The sequence below is a fragment of the Fukomys damarensis genome, unplaced genomic scaffold (assembly GCF_012274545.1).
Source record: "Fukomys damarensis isolate Sample0158 unplaced genomic scaffold, DMR_v1.0_HiC HiC_scaffold_20, whole genome shotgun sequence".
NCBI classification, from domain to species: domain Eukaryota; kingdom Metazoa; phylum Chordata; class Mammalia; order Rodentia; family Bathyergidae; genus Fukomys; species Fukomys damarensis.
Genome location: NW_022900932.1, coordinates 38,105,245 through 38,127,872, shown reverse-complemented (window position 1 = coordinate 38,127,872; position 22,628 = coordinate 38,105,245). Strand labels below are relative to the sequence as shown.

The window sequence follows — 22,628 nt, the reverse complement described above, 5'->3', positions numbered from 1 at the left end:
TTCATCTGAATCAAATTGCTGGACATCACCCACATGTGGCTTAGATCTTCAGTATCCCTCAGAAGCTTGTGTGTTGAAAGCCTGGTCCTTAGCGGATGGTGTCACTGGAGGTGATGGAAACGTTAGGAGGAGAGGACTAATTGGAAGAAGCAAGTCCCTGAGCACTTGCTCTTGAAGAACACATGGAACAGACTTCTTCATTTCTCCTTCCCAGCTGCTGCAAGATGAGTAGTTTGGTTCCAACATGCATTCCACACCATGATATTCTGCCTCATCACATGACCAAAAGCAATGGAGCCAGCTGACCATGGCTTAAAACTTCTAAACCCATGAGGCAACATAAATCTCAGGTATTTTGCCATAGAGCTGCAAAGCTAACAGAATTTATAAACAGAAACTTTTTAAAGCAAATGAAGAAAAAGGTACATTAAGAAAAAAGAAAGATGAGAAACTCAGACTTATCAAAAATTGTGTGTTCCAGAAAATAGAGTACTTAAAAAGCACTGGAAAAATAAAATACAAACTGCCTCAATCTAAAACTCTATTCTCAGAAAAAAATTCCTTTAGAAAAGAAAGCAAATCCACCGCCTGCCTTGCAAGCCCGAGGACCCGAGTTCGAACCCCAGTACAAAAAAAAAAAAAAAGAGAGAGGAAAAAAAGAAACGAAAGCAAAGGAATTTTTCAGACAAATAAACACTGAGTAAATCAATCACAGGCAGGTCTGCAAAGCTAATGAAGGAAGTGCATTAGGCCAAAAGAAAGTAAATGAAATACAAAAGCTTTCAACCAGAGAGAAAATAATAATAATGATGATATATTATGATTTAACATAAAATATAACATAAGTAGAATGTTTTACATAATACAGTATTATAGGATTATATAACAGCATATATTACAATTTAGAATATAATAACTATATACTTATTAAATAATTTACTATACATTAAGAATAATAATTAGCAGTACTTTACCATTGTTGAAAACAAATTAGTATAAATTTAGCAGGTTAGAATCATAAGTATTCATTATCTCCTATCACTTCTCGGCCTTTTGGCTAAGATCAAGTGTAGTATTCATTATCTTTCTATTTCTGTAGATTAGCAGCTTGCACATGATGGAACACAATCCTTATCCCAGGGTCTCACGAGCTGCAGTCAAAGCTTCTCTCACAACGGCAGGCTCTGTTATAGAGAACAGACTACCATGCTCAAGCAAGTTTCAGGCAGAGTTCATATTTGTGTGACTATGACTGAGGGCTCTGTGTTTTGCTGCTTAACAGCAGGAAGAGTTTTCCCCCATGAAGTTTATTGGTACATTTAAAGCAAACAATACAGCTACATTTATCACTGGGATCTTGTACCTTTACATGATATGTCTTGGTTCTTCTTTTTTCCCATACCCTTGCCCTCTCTTCACCCTTTCCTATTTACAAAGATTTTGTTTCCATTTTTTCCATTTTTCACATTTTTTTCTTTTCCCTTATTACCCTTTCCCTCTCCTTCCCACTTCCCCTTTAGCCATTTTCTTCCTTATTTCACACTATCAATTATACCATTTGAACCTTATTTACTCTTTTAGTTTTTCATACCAGAGAAACTATTCAGTATTTACACTTGTCCTATTTATTTCACTTGAGTATGGCCTCAATGAACATCCATTTAGCTATTAATCTCTCCAGTTTCCATTTTTTATGGCTTAGTAGTACTCCATATTACAAGAAAAACCACACATTCTTTACCCAGTCTCCAGCTGATGGGCATTTGGGTTGTTTCCAAGTTTTTGCTATTACAAACTGTGCCGCTATAAACATGGGTGTGCATATATCACTATGGTATGATTCTTTTAATTCTTTGGGGAAGATACCTAGCAGGGAGATAGCTGGGTCAAATGGGACCTCTAATCCTAGTTCTTTGAGGTATCTCCGTATGGATTTCCACAGTGGTTGCACCAGTCAGCACTCCCACCAACAATGAAGAAGGGTTCCTTTCTCTCCACAACCCCACCAGCATCTATTATTGGTTTTCATAATAGTAGCCATTCTTTGTGGGGTGAGGTGGAATTTCAGTGTTGTTTTCATCTGCATCTCTCTAGTGACCAGTGAAGTTCAACATTTTTTCATGTATTTATTTGGGGCTTTTACTTGTTTGTCTGAGAAATGTCCACTTCAGATGCCCAGTTTTTAATCAGGTCTTTATATTTTGGTGGCCTGACTTTTGTAATTCTTTATATATTCTAGATACCAGACCATTGTCTGAGGAGCAACTGGTAAAAAATTTTTTCCCACATTATAGGTTGTCATTTAGCTCTGTTGGAGGTTTCTCTTGCACTACAAAAACATTTTAAAATACAATGAGATCCCAGTTATTGATTCTTCGTGCAAGTTCCCGTGTTGCTGAGGATTTGTAAATAAAGACTTTTCCTATGCCAAATGTCTTCAACAGTTCTACCTAAATTATTTTCCAGTAAGTTTAGTGTTTCTGCTTTGATACTTAGATTTTTAATCTACTCAGATTTTAGTTTACTGCATAGTGAAAGATAGGATTGAGTTTTAATCTTTGGCAAATTGAAAGCCATTTTTTACAACACCATTTATCAAAGAGGGTATCTTTTCTCCAGTGAGGATGGTTAACTCTTCTGTCAAAGACAAGGTAGCTGAGTATGTCTGCTGTTTCTGCATCTTTTAATGTATTTCATTGATCCTTGGATCTGTTTCTTCGCCAGTCCGTGCTGTTTTATTAATAGTAGCTTTGTAGTATACTTTCAAATTGGGAATTGTGATACTCCCTGCCATGTCTCTGTTGCCTAGAATGGCTTTTGCTGTTCTCGGTCTCTTCTGGTCCCAAATGAATTTTTGGATTGTTTTCTCAAGTTCTGAGAAATATACTGTTGGGATTTCATTTAGGATAGCATTGAATCTTGTATAGCAGTTTTGGAAGTATGGCCATTTTCATTATGTTGATTATTCCTACCCAGGAACAAGGGGTGTCTTTCTATTTTCTTATATCATCTTCTTTCTCTTTTTTTCAGCATGCTGTTGTTTTCAATTTAGTGGTCTTTCTTCTCCTTTGTTACATTGATTCCTAGATATTTCTTTTTTTTTTTTTTGGATGCTATTGTTAAATGAATTGTTTCCTTAATTTCTCTCTCAGTGTGTCTGTTATTTGTGTACAAGAATGCTATTGATTTTTGAGTGTTGACCTTGTATCCAGCTGCTCTATTGAATCTGTCAATTAAGTCTAGAAGTCTTTTGGCAAATTTTTTTTTGGGGGGGTCTTCTATGTAGAGTATCATATCAGTAGCAAATAGTGACAGTTTAACTTCTTCCTTTCCTGTCTTTATTCCTCTTATTTCTTTCTCTTGTCTAATTGCTGTGGCTAATGTTTCCAAAACTATATTGAACAAAATGGTGATAATAGGCATCCTGTCTTGTTCCTGTTTTTAGAGTGAAGATTTTAAGTTTTTGACAGCTTAGGATGATATTGGCTGTTGGTTTTTTGCAGATAATGTTTATCAGGTTGAGACAAAGACCTTCTATTCCAATTTTCTGCAGGGTTCTTATCTTGAATGGGTGTTGAATTTTGTCAAATGATTTTTCTGCATCTATTGAGGAGATCATTCAGGCTGATTTCTGGCTGCAAGGCCCAAGTTGAGATTTCTGACCTCCTGCTGGGTTGAACTCTGCAAGGTTCTACTGCAGGTTCCAGCTGTTTTTCCCCTGAAGTTAGACCATGTTCCACTGTGAGGTTTTGGTCCCTCCAACTGACTTACCAGCTATGGTGGTATGGTGTGCCTTTATTGCAGGGATTTTCTTCACTTTTCTAGTGGGCTTCAATTTTCAACTAGGAGCCTCAGAGAGGCTGTCTTTCTCTAGTTCACAGGTTGAGGGGGAACAGACACTGCTGTGTTGGCACCTGCATGGCTGGGCTTCTCTGCTCCTCTCTGCTGAAGGGGCAGGCCTACCAGAGTGTCTTGTGCTGCTTCCAGGCTCCTCTATTGCTCTGCACTGAAGAGGTAGGCCCACCAGATAACAGCAGGAAGCTTCTAAAAGCCACATACTATTTTTTGCAGTGTGGGCTTCCTCAATACATCTATTTATTTTATCAGGCCAAAAGGACAATATCTTATCTACTTAGATTTTTTCAGCAACAAGGATTGAACTAAAGCCCTCCACAGTGGGCTACGTTTGCAGCCTTTTTAATATTTTCTTTTAAAATTTTTACATAGGGTCTTGCTAAGTCATTAAGTTGCCTACATTGGGCTCCAACTTGAAATTCTCCTGCCTTAGCCTTGCAGAGTGGTGGAATTATAGATATGTGCCTGACACTGTATAATGAAATATAATTAGAGAATGACATCCCATCATGTTTGATTTAAAATGTAAATGAGGGTATGATATCTACCACTTTCGCTCTTCTGTTGGCTAGAAGTAAGATTTAAATTATACCATTACTAAAGCACAGGGGATACCAGAAGGTCAAAATTATTGGGAGGCACCTTAAGATTTTCCTACCTCATTAGTAATACAGAAATCCACTTGATTAAAGAAAGGAACTGTATTTAATTTTATAAATGGTGTTTCATCAATCTAATTATATCTTGGTAAACTTCTTGGTGTACATCCTGTCCAAGGTAAAAATCCATGTGATTGTAGTGCGGAATCACTTTGTAAAAAATAAGGTTGGCAACTTTAGGAAGCAAATTTTCCATGTCCTTAGGATCAGCCACAATATCCTGTCCTCCACTCCATATTGCTGTTGGAACTTTCATCTTAGTAATGTTATATAAAGGAGGTGTAAGCTAAATGTAATGAAAAAAAATAGAAAAAATTACATTACAGAAGTAATATCAGCTATCAGTTGTTAAAACAAGTTTTTCAAATGCTAAAAGTGTGTAATTGGCCTACACTTAATGATACAGAACCTTTAAAATGTTAAGACATTTTACAACACTGAAAACATTTGAAATAAAATAATATGTGTTTCAAATAAAAGAAGACAACCATTGCACTCCTGACTTGCACATTTGAGGAAATGGGAAAAAAAATCTTAAAGGAAAAGTGTTCTCCTAGAAATACGCGAAATCATTTTTCAGGTAGCACTTGATTTGAGAGTGCATTTTTTTTCCTTAAAACAAAATGTTGGGGAGAATAAATGTCCCTTCTCATGCTCTCATGTGCAGAAATCTGGGCTCAGTAGCATTATTAACACTCAGATATCAGCAATGTGCTCAGGGAGCATTTATAACAATGCATAAAAACCAACACCTAAAATATGATATGGAAAAAGAGTTAGTCTGTTATGGAGGAATACAGTGGGAGATTCCCAGGAAGTTTTCCTTTCTGCCTTCTTTCCTGTACTGATACTGTACAATTCCTGTCCAACTGACCAGGCCTGGCCGACCAGTATTTCATCCTTCATGCTACAATGATTGTATGAGACATGGGCTCATCACTGAAACTCTCCAAGATGTCTTTCTGCTAGAGTTGTTGAGAACCTCCTAGCTTTTGGGGCGGCTGAAATTGCAACAGCCATTTGTTAGAATCTCCAGAACCAAAAAAAAAACAAAAACAAAAAAAAGGTTCCTTTCCCAAAGTCTTATCCATTCCAGCAATTTTGGAAACTCCAATTCCCTTCTGAGATTTAAGGAAAACTCTTAGCTATGAAGCTCTGTAAAAATGAAATTAAGTTCTATAACCCCAATGCACAATAGCACAGGATAGATATTGCCATATCAAAGGGAGGAACAAGGGGACAGAAAAAATTGGGCCAAAGCAGGACTGAAATTCAGCAGGGCAAATATTAAGTCCTTTAGCTCCTTATCTTATTAAGTCCCAGGGCACATGGTGATAAATTGTGAGCTCCAAAGGGTGATTCCATCTGAATGGCCTTGACAGTTGTAACACATAACTTCTCTCTTGGTCTGGCTTCATTTATGGCCTTCAGATAACCTTGGCAGACATTTCATGTTTATGGAATCTTTGAGTTCTTGGGTTCTCTACTCCACCTTTCCCTTCATTCCTGTTGTTTCATACACTGCTTTCTCAGGGGCTCCTTGTTTGGTTTTCCAGGTCTTCCTTTGAAGTCTGTGTGGAAGTCTCCTTTACCCCACAGTTTTTGCATCGTACATGCCGGTTAGACCAGAGTCACTTGAATGATACCAAGGTTTTCTGTCAGCAGAAGCAGTAGCCATGCTCCCTTGAACCATGGCTGCAGTGGTCTCTGAATGACTCGATGACTGAGCATGGTGAATGAACACCAGGGAATCAATTTTATAAGAGGTCTTTATTGAGCAGGGGTCCCAAGAACTCTTCTAAAATGAAAAATTGACACCTCTGTATCCTTAAGCCTGGAGTGGGTGGGGTCTTTCTGACTTCTGAGATGATCTCAAGACATCTTTCTCCTGGTCTCCATATAAAGTATTTTTGCTTTCTTTTAAGTGGTAATTTATTTCTTTTGGGCCAAAATTTGAAATTTTAAAATTTTCTGCCCTGCTTTTGGCCCCCAGTCCTCACTATAAATCTTGTTAAAAGCAGCCAGCAGTACCAATGCTATAGCCTTGGGGATTTCCTCTGTCAGGTGAATTAGCCCACTTCCTTTAGTTTTAGCAACCCACAAAGTCTCAGAACATGGACAAAATATAGATAAATTTTCTACCAATGTGTAACACATGTGGTCTCTAGTCCAACTGCCAATAGAGTCCTTTCTCCTACATGAAGCCTTGTAAGCCTAGTCTTCACTGTGTGCATTCTGGTCTTCTGAACTCCAAGCAGAATCACCCATCAGGCTCTACTTACTGGATTCTAAGACTTCTCTAGCCTGCATCTTCAAATCTTTCCAAACTCCTCCAACAAATCTGTTTTAAATGCCCCTAAGCTACACGCTCAGGTACAGCAATGACTGAACTTCTCTAGTACCAATTTTCTGTATTAGTCAGATTTTTTTTTTTTTTTTTTGTACCAGAGATTGAACTCAGGTCCTAGTGCTTGTGAGGCAGGTGGTGGAACCACTGAGCTAAATCCTTGGCCCTAGTCAGTGTTCCTGGCCCTAGTCAGTGTTCCTGATGCTAAGGCACAATGCCCAGGATTCACAAATTAAAGAAAGAAAGGCTTAAATTAAGCCTTTAAATTAAGCTAAATTGCTCATGTTTTAGGAGATTCAGCGTATCATTGTCAGATTCAAAGGGAGAAACCTTAAGGCAGAAGAACATGGTGGAGTAAAGCTTTTCTCTATTTTTTCATGGAACCCAGGAAACAGATTAGGGCTACAGAGAGTACAAAAGAAAGAGGGACCAGACATAGACCCCAAGGCCATGCCCTTGTGACCCACCACTAAGATACACTTAGAAGTGTGTTCAACCAATCCCTAGGGAAGTTTCAAAACTCATTCAAACTGAAATTTCATTCTAACTACAACAGGAGTTTTAGGAGGTTATTAAGGTTTAATGAAGTCATAAGGATAAGATTCTAACTCAATACAATTGGAAGCCTTACACAAAAGGGACCGTTTCTTCACATACATGCACTCTCTCCTCTCTTTCTGCAGAAGCACATATCAAGGAAAGAACATGTGAACACACATTAGGACTTGCATCCATCTGCAAGTCACGAAGAGTCTTCACTAGAATCCATCATACTGACTCCCCAGTTTCGGGCACACACTCTTCAGAATTGCAAGAACATGAATTTCTATGGATTAAATCACCCAGCTTATGACATTTTATTGTGGCAACTCAATATGAACACCATACCTTAGTTATTTGTGATAGAAAGATTATAAGAAAGATAAAATAGATAAAGATAAAGGCATATTACCAAAGGCAACTGTTATACTCTATGGGAAGAGATTTCTTAGAGCAATGGAAATAAGTCTGGAAGAGAACCTGACCGAGGAACTGTGCCTCAAGTTCCCTTAGGAAAGTGATATTCTGGCAGAGCCCACTGCTATAGTCAGGTTGGATGTAACTTTCATTTGATGGATTAGTGGCTGGGTCTTTGGATTATTAAATATTTTAAGTATATTGCTTTCTCTGTAGTAGTAGGAAGGCTTTCTCACACATAGGCTTTAAAAGAGAATGGTAAATGAGAATGTGTAGTTTTGAGAAGCCAATGCAAAGGGCAGAGAGGAAATGAGTGAAGATTAGCACTCCTCATGCAAGAAGAAGATGTGCTCCAGAAAGCTTAGCTCAGGCCCCAAAAGTCGAGTGCAACTACTGAACGAAGAGGCTGCTTTCCCTGAGTACAGTTTTCACAGTAAGCAGAATACAAAGGGTTAATATATATAATATATATATTTTTTGGTGCCGGGGATTGAACTCAGGCCCTTGCGCTTGCAAGGCAGGCCACCGAACCACTGAGCTAAATCCCCGGCCCTAAAGTGTTAATATTTAAATGTATAGATGAAGAATGATGAAGAATAGAAAAACACCACATAGAGAAAGTAACAAACATCACCAGCTTTGATAGGCGAAGAAAGTCAAGAGTCTCTGAATCAGAATTCCTTTACTCCAGTGATTTCATTGCTCTACTAAGGATGAAAGCAGAGTTGTAGAAAATGACATCACAAAAAATGAATATTAATATTTTCATTCAAATGACATCTGATAACTGTCAGCCAGAAACTTTTAAAAATTTGACCATAAAACCTGCATGTATGTATCTAGAAAATTATTTTATTTTCTTAGTAATAAATGATTATGGGTGATTGACATTGGTAATTACAGCAATCTAGCTTATAGTGCTTTCAATTATTGTTGTGATTAAAGTTATTGACTTTGAAAAACACATAGAGTTCATTCTCTGTTTTTGGATTTTCCTTTTTTCTTCCCAAGAAGTTCCAAGCGAAAGATCTAGAACTGAACCTGAATCATTCTGTCATCATTATTTTGACCCAATGTGTGAGCACAATGATCAAGCTAGTACCTGTGACCAAACTTTTATGCAAGCAGGTCTCTGAGGTCATCATCTAAAAAGCTTTTTCTAAAGAAGTTACATACTCTTGCTAGGACAAAATTTATTAATTACCAAGGAAAATGGAATTCTGACAGCATGCATCTGGACATATCTACCTAGAGCAGGTTAAAGAAAAATTAGATTTTTTTTACACCAGTTGGTGTTATGTATGTTTACTGTTACAGTTAGTATGATGACCCTGAAAATAATTTAAAATTTTTCTAAATCTTTATATCACATATTTGAAACAACTCATGTATCATTGATATTGATGATCATTAATCCAGTTTGAGCTTGTTTTATCAAAAAGCTAAATAATTATTGGATATCCTTACATATTGATGAAAAATAACAACAATGTACAGTTTCTTTTTTATATAGATTATTTGCTCCAAAAAATAGATTGATAGTACTATTTGCATAGATAGTATCAAATATTTTGATACCATTCCCTGGCAGGAATTGCTAATTCTTCCTAAAGATGATACTTCAGATGGATATATCTTTAATGATCCATATATTAATTGTTTAAAAGTGATTAGCAAATGGCATCTCAAAGAATGATTAGAACAATGTTAGTTTATTTTTTTAGAGGCATAAGAAGTCAGATAATATATTTTAATAACGAAGACTGTATCCTTTCATTTTCTCTACCAACATAGTTTTAATTAAACGCCAAAAGTTTTTGTTAGAAGAAACATGAAAGGGGGTTTTGACTTTAGACCCAAACAACATTCTGGTTGTTTGCTAGCTAAATACATTTGTCAATTGACCTAACCACTTTGAGCCTCTGGGGAAAAAATGGACATAATAATATATATCTTGAAAGATCATTGTGAGGATGGAAATAATGATGTGGGACATAGTTAAGACGCAATAAGCAGTATGTGATAGCAGCAATAAGAAACATCCATAGTGAATGGGAAGCAGTATGTACTTAATGATCGGATGCAAGTTTTAATAATTAATTTGCAGCATGTAACTGTTATCATCATCATCATCATCATTATTATTATCATAGTCATCATCATAGTACCTGGTGGAAGTGCATCATGTTCTGACCACGATTTCCCCAATCAAAAGCTTGGAGACGATCAGAATTAAAAATCTAAGATAAAACAAAAGTAATTCATATATTAAAATGATATAAGGAAACCACGAAAAATTTAAAGTTAGTAAGCAAGAACATACAAGGACGATTGATATTATATCCGATTCTTTTGTCACATAAGCTAAAAATAATAAAGATTCATCAGTCATATACTAAAGTTTATAAAATGAATATTAATTCACAGAACTAATGCACAATTTACTCCCACCATACTTTTTCTCCTGCAAAACCTCAGACAGCAAAGTCTTTAAATGTTACAAGGATGCACATCAACTTTTTCTTTTCAATGCTAGGGCTTGAATCCAAAGGCCTAATACATGTTGGGCAGCTGCACATACTAGACAATTATCTATAGTATATACTTATAGAAATATATATGTATTTGGTTACCAGCTATACATTTCCAATATTAAAAACTACTAATGGTTAAAATATGCATGTGCAAGTACAACTTTGCCCAAATGAAACCCACTAATCTATGTAACAAATATACATTAATAAAAATATGGGGAAAAAGTTAAACTACTACTGTTTAAACAATATTATACTTTACCTCTTCAAGTAGTTTAAATTATTATGACTCTTTTCTCCATATTTAAACATTTTTGTTGCTTTTTGGATGCATATTCACCCACTGAGATCCCCACTTTTCTCTGTGAGATCTGGTGTACTTTGTGCCTCCCATCTGCGGGGCCAAGCTGTGGGATTTGTGGTAAGCAATATAATGCTAGTCTGGATGTTTGGGGAACAGGGCCTGATGACGTACATTTTGCTCACTTTTCAAAAGGATTGCGACTAAGGTCACTGACCAAGAATGTAGGTAAAATTTCCACAATGAAAGAATGAGTGCACACACACACACACACACTCTCTCTCTCTGTCTCTGTCTCTCTCTCTCTCTCTCTCTCTCTCTCACACACACACACACACACACACATATTGGCTCAGAAGCTATATGAATTGAATCTGTCTTATCTCTGAGCTTGTCAAGTATAGAGTAATATAATAAAGCAAATAAAATTTTAATTGCGGGTACAAACACAAAGTATTAGTCTATTTAAATCCCTCCCTAGAATTTAATTTTCTCTAAATAAAACATTATTTCATCACTCTGAAATGCATCATATGTAAATTGGAGGATGAACGGGTCTTTCTGTTATAGACTGGGTCATTTCATATAAAGTTCTACTGCAGTTGCTGATGTTCCAAAAGAGAAAATGCAAGCTTTCCCTGGAAAGGCACTTTGGGATAATCTAAGAACCAGAATTTGGCCAGAACATGGGGGAACCAGGCTCATAAGGCAGGCACTAAAGACAGGGAGAATAAAGGAAACAAAGGAAAGCAAAAATAGGAGTTGGTGCTAATTCCAGAATCACTGAGGAGTGAGGTCTCCCCAGGTGCCTGCGGAACCCTGCAGTGAGTCTCAAGGAGTACTCCTCGGGGCGTCACAAAGATATGGGTGTGTCAGTGAGCTGAGTGTGGAGACACGTACCTGGGCCCAGTGCAGCATGGTCTGTACAGACGTTCCTGCAGGTTTCTGTGACAAATAAACATCCAAGCGACTCTGAAAAGAGATTATTTCTTATCTACAGGCTAATCATATAAATGAATATTAGATAGAAATTTGCTTTCTATTTTATTTTTATTATATTATTATTTAGGAAATATATATCCCATACTCTCTGAAGACACAGTAACCAGAGAAGCCTGCAGTTAAGATATTTCTGCTCTCCGGGCTCTGTTTTTCTGTCCTAGGCAGTGACTTCATATGCTCCACACAGAGCATCCCACTGGTGAAAAGCAGAAGGTAATGCACATTTTTTCCAGACTCATCTCACATAGCTCCAAGAATGTATGAGGTCAAGGGACTAAAAACCACAGTGATCTCTTTCAACCTGTGTTAAGCTCCAAAGAATAGGGAGAGGAGGATTTCATTTAAAAACATTGAGGATATATCTGAATATTTCTTTTGGTTTGCTTGATTTTTAAAATTTCTCATATATTCTACAGAGCATTTTAATACTTTAGAAGACAGAATTCATCCAATATATTTAGATTTCTTCAGGGCCCAAAACTTCATTATTTCATATTTTCAGTTACAGTTTGATATAAAAAGTTATTATTTTTTCTTGCCAAAATGAATATCAAAAACATCTTACAACTTTAAAAAATATACATACTTATGACAGATCTAAAACTATTGAATAAAAGTAAAATCTCTAGGGTTGAGTAGTGGACATATGCATTTTTTTCAAAGTTCCACAAAAGCTGCTATGTATGCCTGATAGGCAAGTACTCTTTACAGAGGTAAATACTCTTACAGACATTCTAATATTCCTCAGTCCAGTTTTTACAGTAAGACAAAGGTGAGGTGTAAAAGCAGATGAACAATAAATAGACAAGGGTAATAATTTGTAAAGATATCTTTATCATATTCTTAGACCAAGTTGAGAGGGCACTTTTCACTTTTGTGTTGGAATACAGTTCTTTTTACTTAGCTCTTCTAGCATAATATGCTTTTATCTATGTAGAATGCTTTCATCTAAGCGATGAAGGCACTTTCCCTGGAAAATTGAGAAAGAGGAATGTGGAAAGGCAGTGGTTCGAGTATGCTTTGCCTAAAATGTGCTTTATAAAATGCCTGAATCAAGAAAAGTTTTAATCAGGGTCCCACTGACAGAGTGAGACCAGGTTCTGAACAGTAGTCTGTAAGATAAATGGAGAAATCTTCAGATCTGTCCCATCTGGGGTTTCAAACAGCTCCTCTCTGCCTGGGAAATAAATGGTCATTTTCTCTCTTTTTCCATAGTAACTTGGAAAAGAAAAATCTCAGCTAATTTAAAAATAATGAATCACAACATTGATCCCTCTCAGGCACACTTGGACAATAAATTTCTACCTGTCATTGAAAAGCACTTTTAAATCTTTTTTTCCCCCTCATTGAGTTTATTGGTATATTTTAGGTATACGATACAGTTACATTCATTATTGGGATCCTGTACCTTCACATGACAGGTCTTGGTTCTCATTTTTTCCCCTTGTCCCTGCCCTCCCTTCACCCCCTCCTTCCCTCCCCATTTACAAACACTTTATTTCCACTTTTTCATTCTCTCTTTTTTTCCCCTTATTACCTTTCCCCTACCTTTCCCACTTTCCCTACACCTTTAGCCCTTTTCTTCCTATTTCACATTGTCAATTATCTCATTAGGATCTTATGTACTATTATAGCTTATTCACACCAGAGAAACTATTCAGTATTTACATATGTGTGACTTATTTATTTCACTTAGGAGTATACCCTCAATATGTATCCATTTTCCTATGAATGAATCTAACTTCTCATTCTTTATGGCTGAGTAGTACTCAATTTTATAGAAAAGTCACATCTTCTTTATCCAGTTTCCAACTGATGGGCAAATGGGCTGATTCCAAGTTTTAGCTATTATAAACTGTGCTGCTATAAACATAGGTGCTCATATATCACTGTGATATGATTCTTTTAATTCTTTTGGAAAGATACCCAGCAGAGGGCTGGCTGGGTCATATGGAACCTCTAGTCCCAGCTCTTTGAGATATCTCCATATTGATTTGCATAGTGGTTGCAGTGCCACCAACAATGGAGAAGGGCTCCTTTCTCCCTGCAACGCCAGCCAACATTTGTTATTGTGTGATTTCTTGATGGCAGCCATTCTTTGTGGGGTGAGGTGAAATCTCAGTGATGTTTTCATTTACATCTCTCAAATGCCCAGTGATGTGGAACATTTTTTTCATATATTTACTTGCTGCTTTTACTTGTCTGAGAAATGTCTCTTCATTTTAGATGTCCATTTTTGAATCAGGTCCTTATATTTGGTGGGGGGGGCTGGTTATTTTGAGTTCTTTATATATTCTAGGTAATAGTCCTTTGTCTGAGGAGCAGCTGGTAAAATTTTTTTCCCACATTGTAGGTTGTCTCTTAGTTCTGTTGATGGTTTCTTTTGCAGTGCAGAAGCTTTTTAATAAGATGAGATCCCAGTTGTAGATTCTTTCTGCTACTTCTCATGCTACTGAGGATTTGTTCATGACACCTCTTCCTATGCCAATGTCTTCAAGAGTTCTGCTTAACTTATCTTCCAGAAAGTTTTGTGTTTCTACTTTAATATTCAGATCTTTAATCCACTTGGATTTTAATTTAGTTCATGGTAATGAGGTTCTAGTTTTAATCTTTGCAGGTTGAAATCCAGTTTTTCTAACACCATTTATTAAAGAAGCTATCTTTCCTCCAATGGGATGGTCAGCTCCTTTGTCAAAGATGAGGTAGCTGAGTATATCAGGAGTTGTTTTTGTGTCTTCCAAACTATTCCACTGATCCTCAGGTCTGTTTCTTTGCCAGTACCATGCTGTTTTTTTTATCACAGTGGCTTTGTCAAAGTGGAATTGTTATACCCGCTGCCATGTCTCTGTTGCCTAGGATGGCTGTTGCTATTCTAGGTCTCCTATGGTTAACCCCAAATGAATTTTTGGATTCTTTTTTTCTAGTTCTGTGAAATATAGAGTTGGAATTTCAATTGGCATTGCATTGAATCTGTATAGCAGTTTTGGTAGTATGGCTATTTTCATTATGTTAATTCTTTCTACTCAGGAGCAGGGGATATCTTTCCATTTTCTTATATCCTCTTTGATCTCTTTTTTCAGACTGCTGTAGTTTTCAGTGTAGAGGTCTTTTGCTTCTTTTGTTAGATTGATTCCTAGATACTTCATTCTTTTGGATGCTATTGTGAAAGGAATTGTTTCCCTAATTTCTCTCTCACTGAGTTTGTTATTTATTTACAAGAAGGCTATTGATTTTTGAGTGTTGACCTTGAATCCCTCTGCTAAAAGTGTCAATTAAGTCTAGGAGTCTTTTGGTGGAGTTTTTTGCATCTTTCATGTATAGTATCAAATAATCCACAAATAATGACAGTTTAACTTCTTCCTTTCCTATCTTTATTGCTTTAATTTATTTCTCTTGTCTAATGATAGCTGTGGCTAATGTTTCCAGAACAATATTGAAGAGGAGTGGTGACAGTGGGCATCCTTGTCTTGTTCCTGATTTTAAGGTGAAGGTTTTCAGTTTTGGGCCATTTAATATGATGTTGGCTGTTGGTTTTTCATAGATAGCTTTTATTAAGTTGAGATATAGACCATCTATTCCAATTTTTTGCAGGGTTTTTATCATGAATGGGTGTTGAATTTTGTCGAATGCTTTTTCTGCATCTATTGAGATGATTATATGTTTTTTTTCCTTGATTCTGTTAATATAATGTATCACATTTATTGATTTATGTATGTTGAACCATCCTTGCATCCCTGGGATAAACCTGACTTAGTCATGGTGTATGATCTACTTGATGACCCTCTGTATTCTGTTTGCCAGTATCTTATTGAGGATTTTACACCTATGTTTATTAGGGAGATTGGCCTATCGTTCTCTTCTTTAGTTGGGTCTTTCCCTGGTTTGGGAATCAAAGTGATACTTGCTTCCAGGAATGAATCTGGAAGTATTGCTTCCTTTTCAAATTCATTGAAAAGTTTAAAGAGTAGTGGCAGTAGTTCTTCTGTATATGTCTTGTAAAATTCAGCAGTGAATCCATTAGGACCTGGGTTTTTCTTTGTTGGTAAACTTTTAATTACATTTTCAATTTCACTGATTGTAATTGGGGTATTTAAAATGTTTTTATCTTCTTCATTCAACATTGGTAATTCATAAGTATTTAGAGATCTGTCCATTTCTTCTGTGTTTTCCATTTTATTAGAGTACAGGTTCTCAAAGTAGGTATTGACTATCCTCTGGATTTCTGTTGGATCTGTTGTGACTTCACCTTTTTCATTCCTAATTTCATGATTGTGAGCCTTTTCTTTCCTTTTTTGATAAGGTTAGCTAAGGGTTTATCAATTTTATTTATTCTTTCAAAAAACTAACTCTTTGATTCATTTATTTTTTTGTATAGTTTTCTTAGTTTCTATTGCACTGATTTCTGCTCTAATCTTTATAATTTCCTCTCTTGTATGAGCTTTGGGTTTTTCTTGTTCTTGTTTTTCTAGGAGTCTAAGATTCACCATTAGGTTGTTTATTTGAGCTCACTTTGTTTTACTAGTGTGGGCATTCAATGCTATGAATTTTCCACATAGAACTGCTTTCATTGTGTCCCATAGATTCCTGTATGTTGTACTGGTATTATTATTTATTTGTAAAAAATGTCTAATTTCTTCTATGACCCATTGATTGTTCAGGAGACTGTTGTTCTATCTCCCTGTGTTTGTGAGGTTCTTACAATTTCTTATTCTATTCTTATGCTATCTCCAGCTTAATTGCACTATGTTACATGGGGATAATTTCAATTTCTTTGTATTTATTCAAACCTGTTCTATGAGTTATCTTGGAGAATAGTGGTCTATTTTGGGGAATGACCCATGTGCAGCCAAAAAGAATGTATATTCTGATTGTGTGAGGTGGAACACTCTATAGATGTCTATTAAGTCCATATGTTCAAAACCTTGGTTCAGTTCTAGTATTTCATTGTTGATTTTTTTGCCTAGATGATCTATTTGTGATTGTGGTGTGTTTAGATCCCCCACTACAATTGTATTAGTGCTTATTTGGTTTTTCATGTTACTTAATATTTGTTTTATATAGTTTGGGGCATTAATATTTAGTGTATATATGTTTATTATTGTCATCTCTTCCTATTGAATCATTCCCTTTTCAAAGATATAGTGTCCTTCTTTGTCTCTCTTCATGAGTTTTGGTTTGAAATTTACTTTGTCTGCGAATAAGATTGCTATCCATTCTTTTTTCTGGGCTCATGTCACATGGAGAATTGTTTTTCATCCTTTCACTTTCAGTCAATTGGCTTCTTTTTGCACTAGGTGTGTTTCTTGTACACAACATATTGTTGAATGTTGCTTCTTAATCCATTCTGCCAGTCTATTTCTCTTGATTGGTGAATTGAGGCCATTGTCATTGATGGCTATAACTGATATGTACTGACATTATTGTCATGTTATAGTCCTTTTGTTGACTCTTTTTACTTATTCCCTCTCTCCTTTTAGTTTCTTGTCTTTCCTAATTGATTTGGTCTTTTGGAACTCATGGTGTTGTCACCTTCATTGTCTTTTTCTAGGATATTGTTTAGAATTCCTTGTGGTGCTGGTTTGGTATTCATGAAGTTTCTCAAGTGTTCTTTGTCATGGAAGTATCTTATTTCCCCATCCATTTTGAAAGAGTTTTACAGGATACAACAGTCTAGGTTGGAGGTTGTTTTATTTTATGACTTGGAATACCTCACTCCAGGCTCTCCATGACCTGAGGGTTTGTGTTGAAAAGTCTGCTGTGATTCTGATGGGCTTCCCTTTGCATGTAGCTTGTTTCTTTTCTCTTACTGCTTGTAATACTTTGTTTTTCTGTGGGATGAATATCTGGCATCTTGATTATTATATGTCTAGGTGTAGGATTTTTTTTTTAATCATGGCTTGTTGGAGTTCTGTATGCCTCACTTATCTGTATGTTAAATTCTTCCCTTCTATTTGGGAATTTTTCTGTCTTTAATTCTGTGAACAGCTTTTTTAAGTCATTTGTATTTTCTCCTGCTACTTCATGGATTCCTATAAGTCTTATGTTATTCTTCTTTGCATCATCTTGGAGTTGTTGGATTGATTTCTCATGATCCCTTATTGTTTTTGAGAGACCTGTCTTTTCATGGTCACTGTCTGCGATCCTATCTTCTATATCTGAAATTCTATCTTAGCAATCTTTTATTCTGTTGTGTACACTTTCAATGGAGTTTTTAATCTCCTGGATATCTATTTGAATCAGTTTTATGGATTCCATTTCTTTCCTATGTTGGGCATTTATTGTTTCCATTTCTTTCTTATGCTGAGCCTTCATGGCTTCTATCATGGTCCTGAGATCATTTTTTTTTTTTTTTGTAGTTTCTGTTGTAGAGTCTCGAATCATGACTTTCATTTTGCTCACTATCTCTATGATTATCTGGGAAATTATTTCTGTTTTGAATTTTTCTAGAGCCTGATTAATCTGCTTTGTTACTTCCTATGCTATGAGTTCAGGGTGTCCCCGGTGGTTAACTATCAGACTTTTCATCCTCATTTGCCCTACTGTTTGCCATTGGTTAGCTGGAAGTCTGTTTTTGTGCCTTGCTTAAGTGTTTTCTCATTTTTATTTTTGTTGTTGGGTTGTTCTTGGTTTAAGTTCTGGGTTATTACTTAAATCTTCCTGATATAGTTGCACTTTACCTTTTGAGTCTCTAATGACTCATAGACATTCTCATTTTCTTAATATCAGAGAAGACAGCTCATTAAATCAATCACAATCCTTTAGCCCAATTGATATAATCAGCAACACAATAGGATCAAGAACAACTTATAAATTGACCATTCATGGTAGTCATTAATCTATCACCTTTGAACCATGTGAATTAAATTAAAATCAAGAAGTAGCCCAAAATATGTTTGCAGTGAATAAACTCTTCAATATAGCATCTCTACCATTTAGGATGGGGGCTTAGACAGAGTTATGATGAGAGGAGTAGATAAGAAAAAAAATGGAGAGGGTTCCAAGTGAAGCCATATGACATAGAACCACCATATAACCTTTAGAAAACTGTTAAATTCAAAAGGGAAAGACAGAGTGCAAGAATAAGGACAAGAATACAACCACTTTGAAACTATTGATCCTTGAATGAGGTAAAATGACAGAAGAAAAGAACATAAAGAAAAAAGAAAAAATGGTAAAGGAAGAAATCTGAATTAGGGCAGGAGCAGAAACAAAAAGGGGATGAGGGATAATATGCTGGAGCAAGAGACTGTGTTGGAGAAAGAGGACAGAAAAAAGAAAGAATTTTCAGAGTGGAATGAAGAAAAGAAGGAAAAAAATGAATTTGAAGGGCCTCATTCTGATATCTCTGTTGTCATAATATACAACATGCACAGCCATGTGCAGAACTAAATCCTTTGATCTCAGCCAGCTGATGGCAGACCCCTGGGATTCAGACTGGCTTTGGGCTGCAAGGCCCAAATTGAGTTCCCTGACCTCCTGCAGGGTTGAGCTCCACACAGTTCTACTACCGGTTCCCTCTGCTCTCTCTTTAAAGATGTTCACAGTTGGAAGCTCAGAAAAATACCCTTTATGACCACCTATGCCTCTGCAGAGTAGGTCCAAGGACTGGCACAATTAGGAAGTCTGGGGGGGCTTGGGGCTGTTTCCAGGGTGCCCATGTGGCTACCTTCCTTGCTGGAGCTGATAGCAGTGCAGGCAAGGGAGGGCATGGCTACCCAGTTCCACCAACTGGGCCCAAGCAGGCCAGAGGGAGAAGGGATATAAACCTTTTGAATAAGGAGTTACTCACAGAACAATTATTTCCAAATAACTTTTTGATATGGGAAACTGGTAAATACATGTCCACATCATTAGATAAGAGACAGGACACCAAGCTAAAGCCATAGCCCTACTTTTATTTATTTATTTATTTATTTATTTATTTATTTATTTATTTATTTATTGGTACCGGGGATTGAACTTGGGTCCTTGCACTTGCAAGGCAGGCCACTGAATCACTGAGCTAAATCCCCGGCCCTCATAGCCCTAATTTAATAGAAAGACTTAGTGGTTTCATTGCAGTCAACATCAAGCATTGGTGAGAACTTATAGCAGTAAATCTTTCTGTTCAAATCATCCTACTGCAGCTGGGAGAGCCTCAGACTTGATCTGGGAGCCAAGGAATACTGATTGCATTCCATGAGACAAAAGATACCTTAAAATGTGCTTTCTGTACAATCCAGAGTGGACTCGCATTATCTGTGTGCTACAAAACTATCACATTCTCAGATTCATCTACTAATACATACCATGTTTAAGTTTCTTGAATCAAGTCCAGTTAGAGTAAATAGGAACTTGCTGCACACAGGATGGAATATCTTCTTACCGCACACTTTGGTGGCAAGGAAGTGGTTAAATGATGTGTAAGGGGAGAACATTTTGTCACCAAACAATACCTGCAAGATCCATTTAAAGCACCATCAAATCTCATGAATGTTTAAAGAAGAAAGAGTGGTAACTCAAACAAGAACTAGGTAGGAGACAATAGTTGCTCAGTGCTGGTAATCAATAGAACCATGGAAGTCTATTTAATTTTGTCTTTGTAGTCCTTCCCATTCACCCTTTGTTGCCTTTTCTCAAAAATCTTTAATCAGAGTATTTTTGGCATGCTTTCAAAGACCAGTCTCTATAGGAAGTTGATAAGGCTATGAATCAAGCATACTTATGTTTGATTCTTGATTCTGTCTCTTATAATGTAGTTTATATTCTCCTAGATTTTCTCAACTATAAAATGGTAAAACTGACCTCTGATAGGTAGAATTATTGCAAAGGTAACAGATCATATTTAAAAGACAGCCATGTAGTTTCTAGCACCTAGTACATATTCCAAAAAATGACTATTATAATAATTAGTGATTGTACAGACTTAATGAGCTACTACTTCCAGAATCTTTTAATTAATTCCTTCTAGGGATAAAGCTTAACCCAAAGACATAAATCTCTACTAATGAAATTTTAGGCAAGATTGTGAGTTGAATGTAGCTCTTAAATTTAAGAAAGACAGGAATTTAAGATAGTCTTCATAGTATAACACAAATCAATAATTGATCCCTGTGTAAACTAATTCAATATTGTCTTTGTTTTGAAATAGCTTATTTTATAATCTTAGGATAATAAGTTAGATATAAGGTGAAAAGACATTTTTAGGGTTGTTAAAATGCTTGGAACCATCCATTTACAGTGAAAGCTAACATATATTTCTTCTGGAATCCTTTATGAACTGGCAGTTATAGCTAAAAAACAATATTCTGACTAGCATTTATTTTTATTGTGCTAATCTACTATAAGAATTTATAAGAAATCTAGCAAATTTCTATTAGGTATAATATCTTGAATTTTGAGTTTGAAAAATGGTTGTGTTAAGGGATTGAATAGAATCCTTATTTAATAGAATATTTGATATTTCATAAAATTTAAATGGAATATATAAAATAGCAGGACCTACTTAATATTCCTGTTTGTAACAAAGAGAGAGGAAGAAGGAAGGGAGAGGATATGGACCAGAAAAACATGAGAAGAAGAAAAAAAAGAGGGACGATACTAAGAAAGGGCAGGGAAGAATCATAATATGGTAAATCAGTTGGTAATTTTCAATTCTTTAGAACTGGAAAATAGCAACAGATCATTTCAGATATTATCCAATATATTATGGCCACTTCATTTTATCACAATTGCTAGGACTTTTGGCTAACATAAGTAATTGATTTGTTACCTAATAATTCTAACTCTTGCCAACTTTCCCTATGAAAATTTAATAATAGCAGCAGCATACATTCATAATATAAATGTATATTTTAAAAGAATGTTGACATCTACTCAATGTTCTCAGGTATGACAACCTAAATATACTGTCATGTGCTTAAACAATTGAAGTAAAATGAAGGATCTAAGTTTAATCACTGAATATTTTATTGTTCATTTACCAATAACTTCTCGAACCATTTTTGGCAAAAAAAAAAAAATACGTGAAGGGAAACCATTCAAAGAAATAACCAATGATAAGAATATGATATGAAGAAAGATTTTATCTACCATTATGGGCCCTTTTTCTTTGATCTAATAATCTGTTTTCCCAAATTTAGAGCGAACAAGGATGACTCTGACTTTGTTCCACCTTTGTATTACACTACTATGTGTTTAACCATGGACAAGTAATTGTTCCTTTACCCTCACCTTAAAGATATATAGCAATGCAGGCTACCCAGAAAAACAGCACCTACTTGCAGGGTACAAACACGCTAACTTGCAGATGTAATTCCAATTTGACTATGAAGGGGGCATTTTAATCACATAATAGTAGGAAGACAGGCTCCTAGTAGCTTTTTGTGCTATTTTAGTGGTATCCTACCTTCTAGAAATATAGCCGCCTGCCAAGACGCATGACTTCCCAAGCAGGACAAGGGCTAGATTCTGCCCTTAACAGCCTCCTAAGGTAGGCACCCTTATACGTGTGAGTCTGAAGATCCAGACTTCTTCAAGTTGGCATTGAAAAAGTAAAGGAACCATCACATGCTAGCAAAACCACTGCTCTTGAGTTGCTTGGTCAGACCTGGGTTCAAATTCTGGCTCCCTTATCTTTAGCTGGGACATTTGAGACAGGTTGCTTAGCCTTTTTTGGGCCTCATTTTCTTATTTTGAGTTTCAGAAATGAAATCAGTTCTGAAAATTCTCACCATTATAGAGAAATAATATCAAAAAGAAAGTAGAAAAATATGAACACAGAGGCAGAGAGGAGATTAAAACAGGAGAGTAAAGGCCAGCAGCAAAATATAGGCTCTACTGTAGTACATGGAATTGGGACACTTGGAAAACTACTTAGTGAAGAGAAAGATAAATACTGCTCCAGGAATCAAGAAAGAGCTGATAGAAAAAAATTAGAAAGCACAGAGAAAATGGAGAAATTGAAGACAGTGCAAAAAAAAAAAAAAAAAAAA

At 36.0% G+C, this 22,628-nt stretch overlaps 1 protein-coding gene and 1 pseudogene across 2 annotated transcripts in view; one reads left to right on the top strand and one right to left on the bottom strand.

Annotated features, from left to right (window-relative positions):
- Positions 1–1,037: 1,037 nt before the first annotated feature.
- LOC117287093 lies at positions 1,038–1,133 on the top strand (annotated as a pseudogene).
- Positions 1,134–4,566: 3,433 nt separating this feature from the next.
- Lipk (lipase family member K) overlaps positions 4,567–22,628 on the bottom strand; it is a 34,822-nt gene continuing 16,760 nt past the window's right edge. For both annotated transcript variants that reach the window (XM_010605003.1, XM_033766517.1), the window contains exons 6-9: positions 19,944–20,090; positions 11,554–11,625; positions 9,987–10,058; positions 4,567–4,800 (exon numbers count right to left, since the gene is read on the bottom strand). In XM_010605003.1, the coding sequence (XP_010603305.1) occupies positions 4,567–4,800; positions 9,987–10,058; positions 11,554–11,625; positions 19,944–20,090 (525 nt within the window). The remainder of the gene's footprint in view (positions 4,801–9,986; positions 10,059–11,553; positions 11,626–19,943; positions 20,091–22,628) is intronic.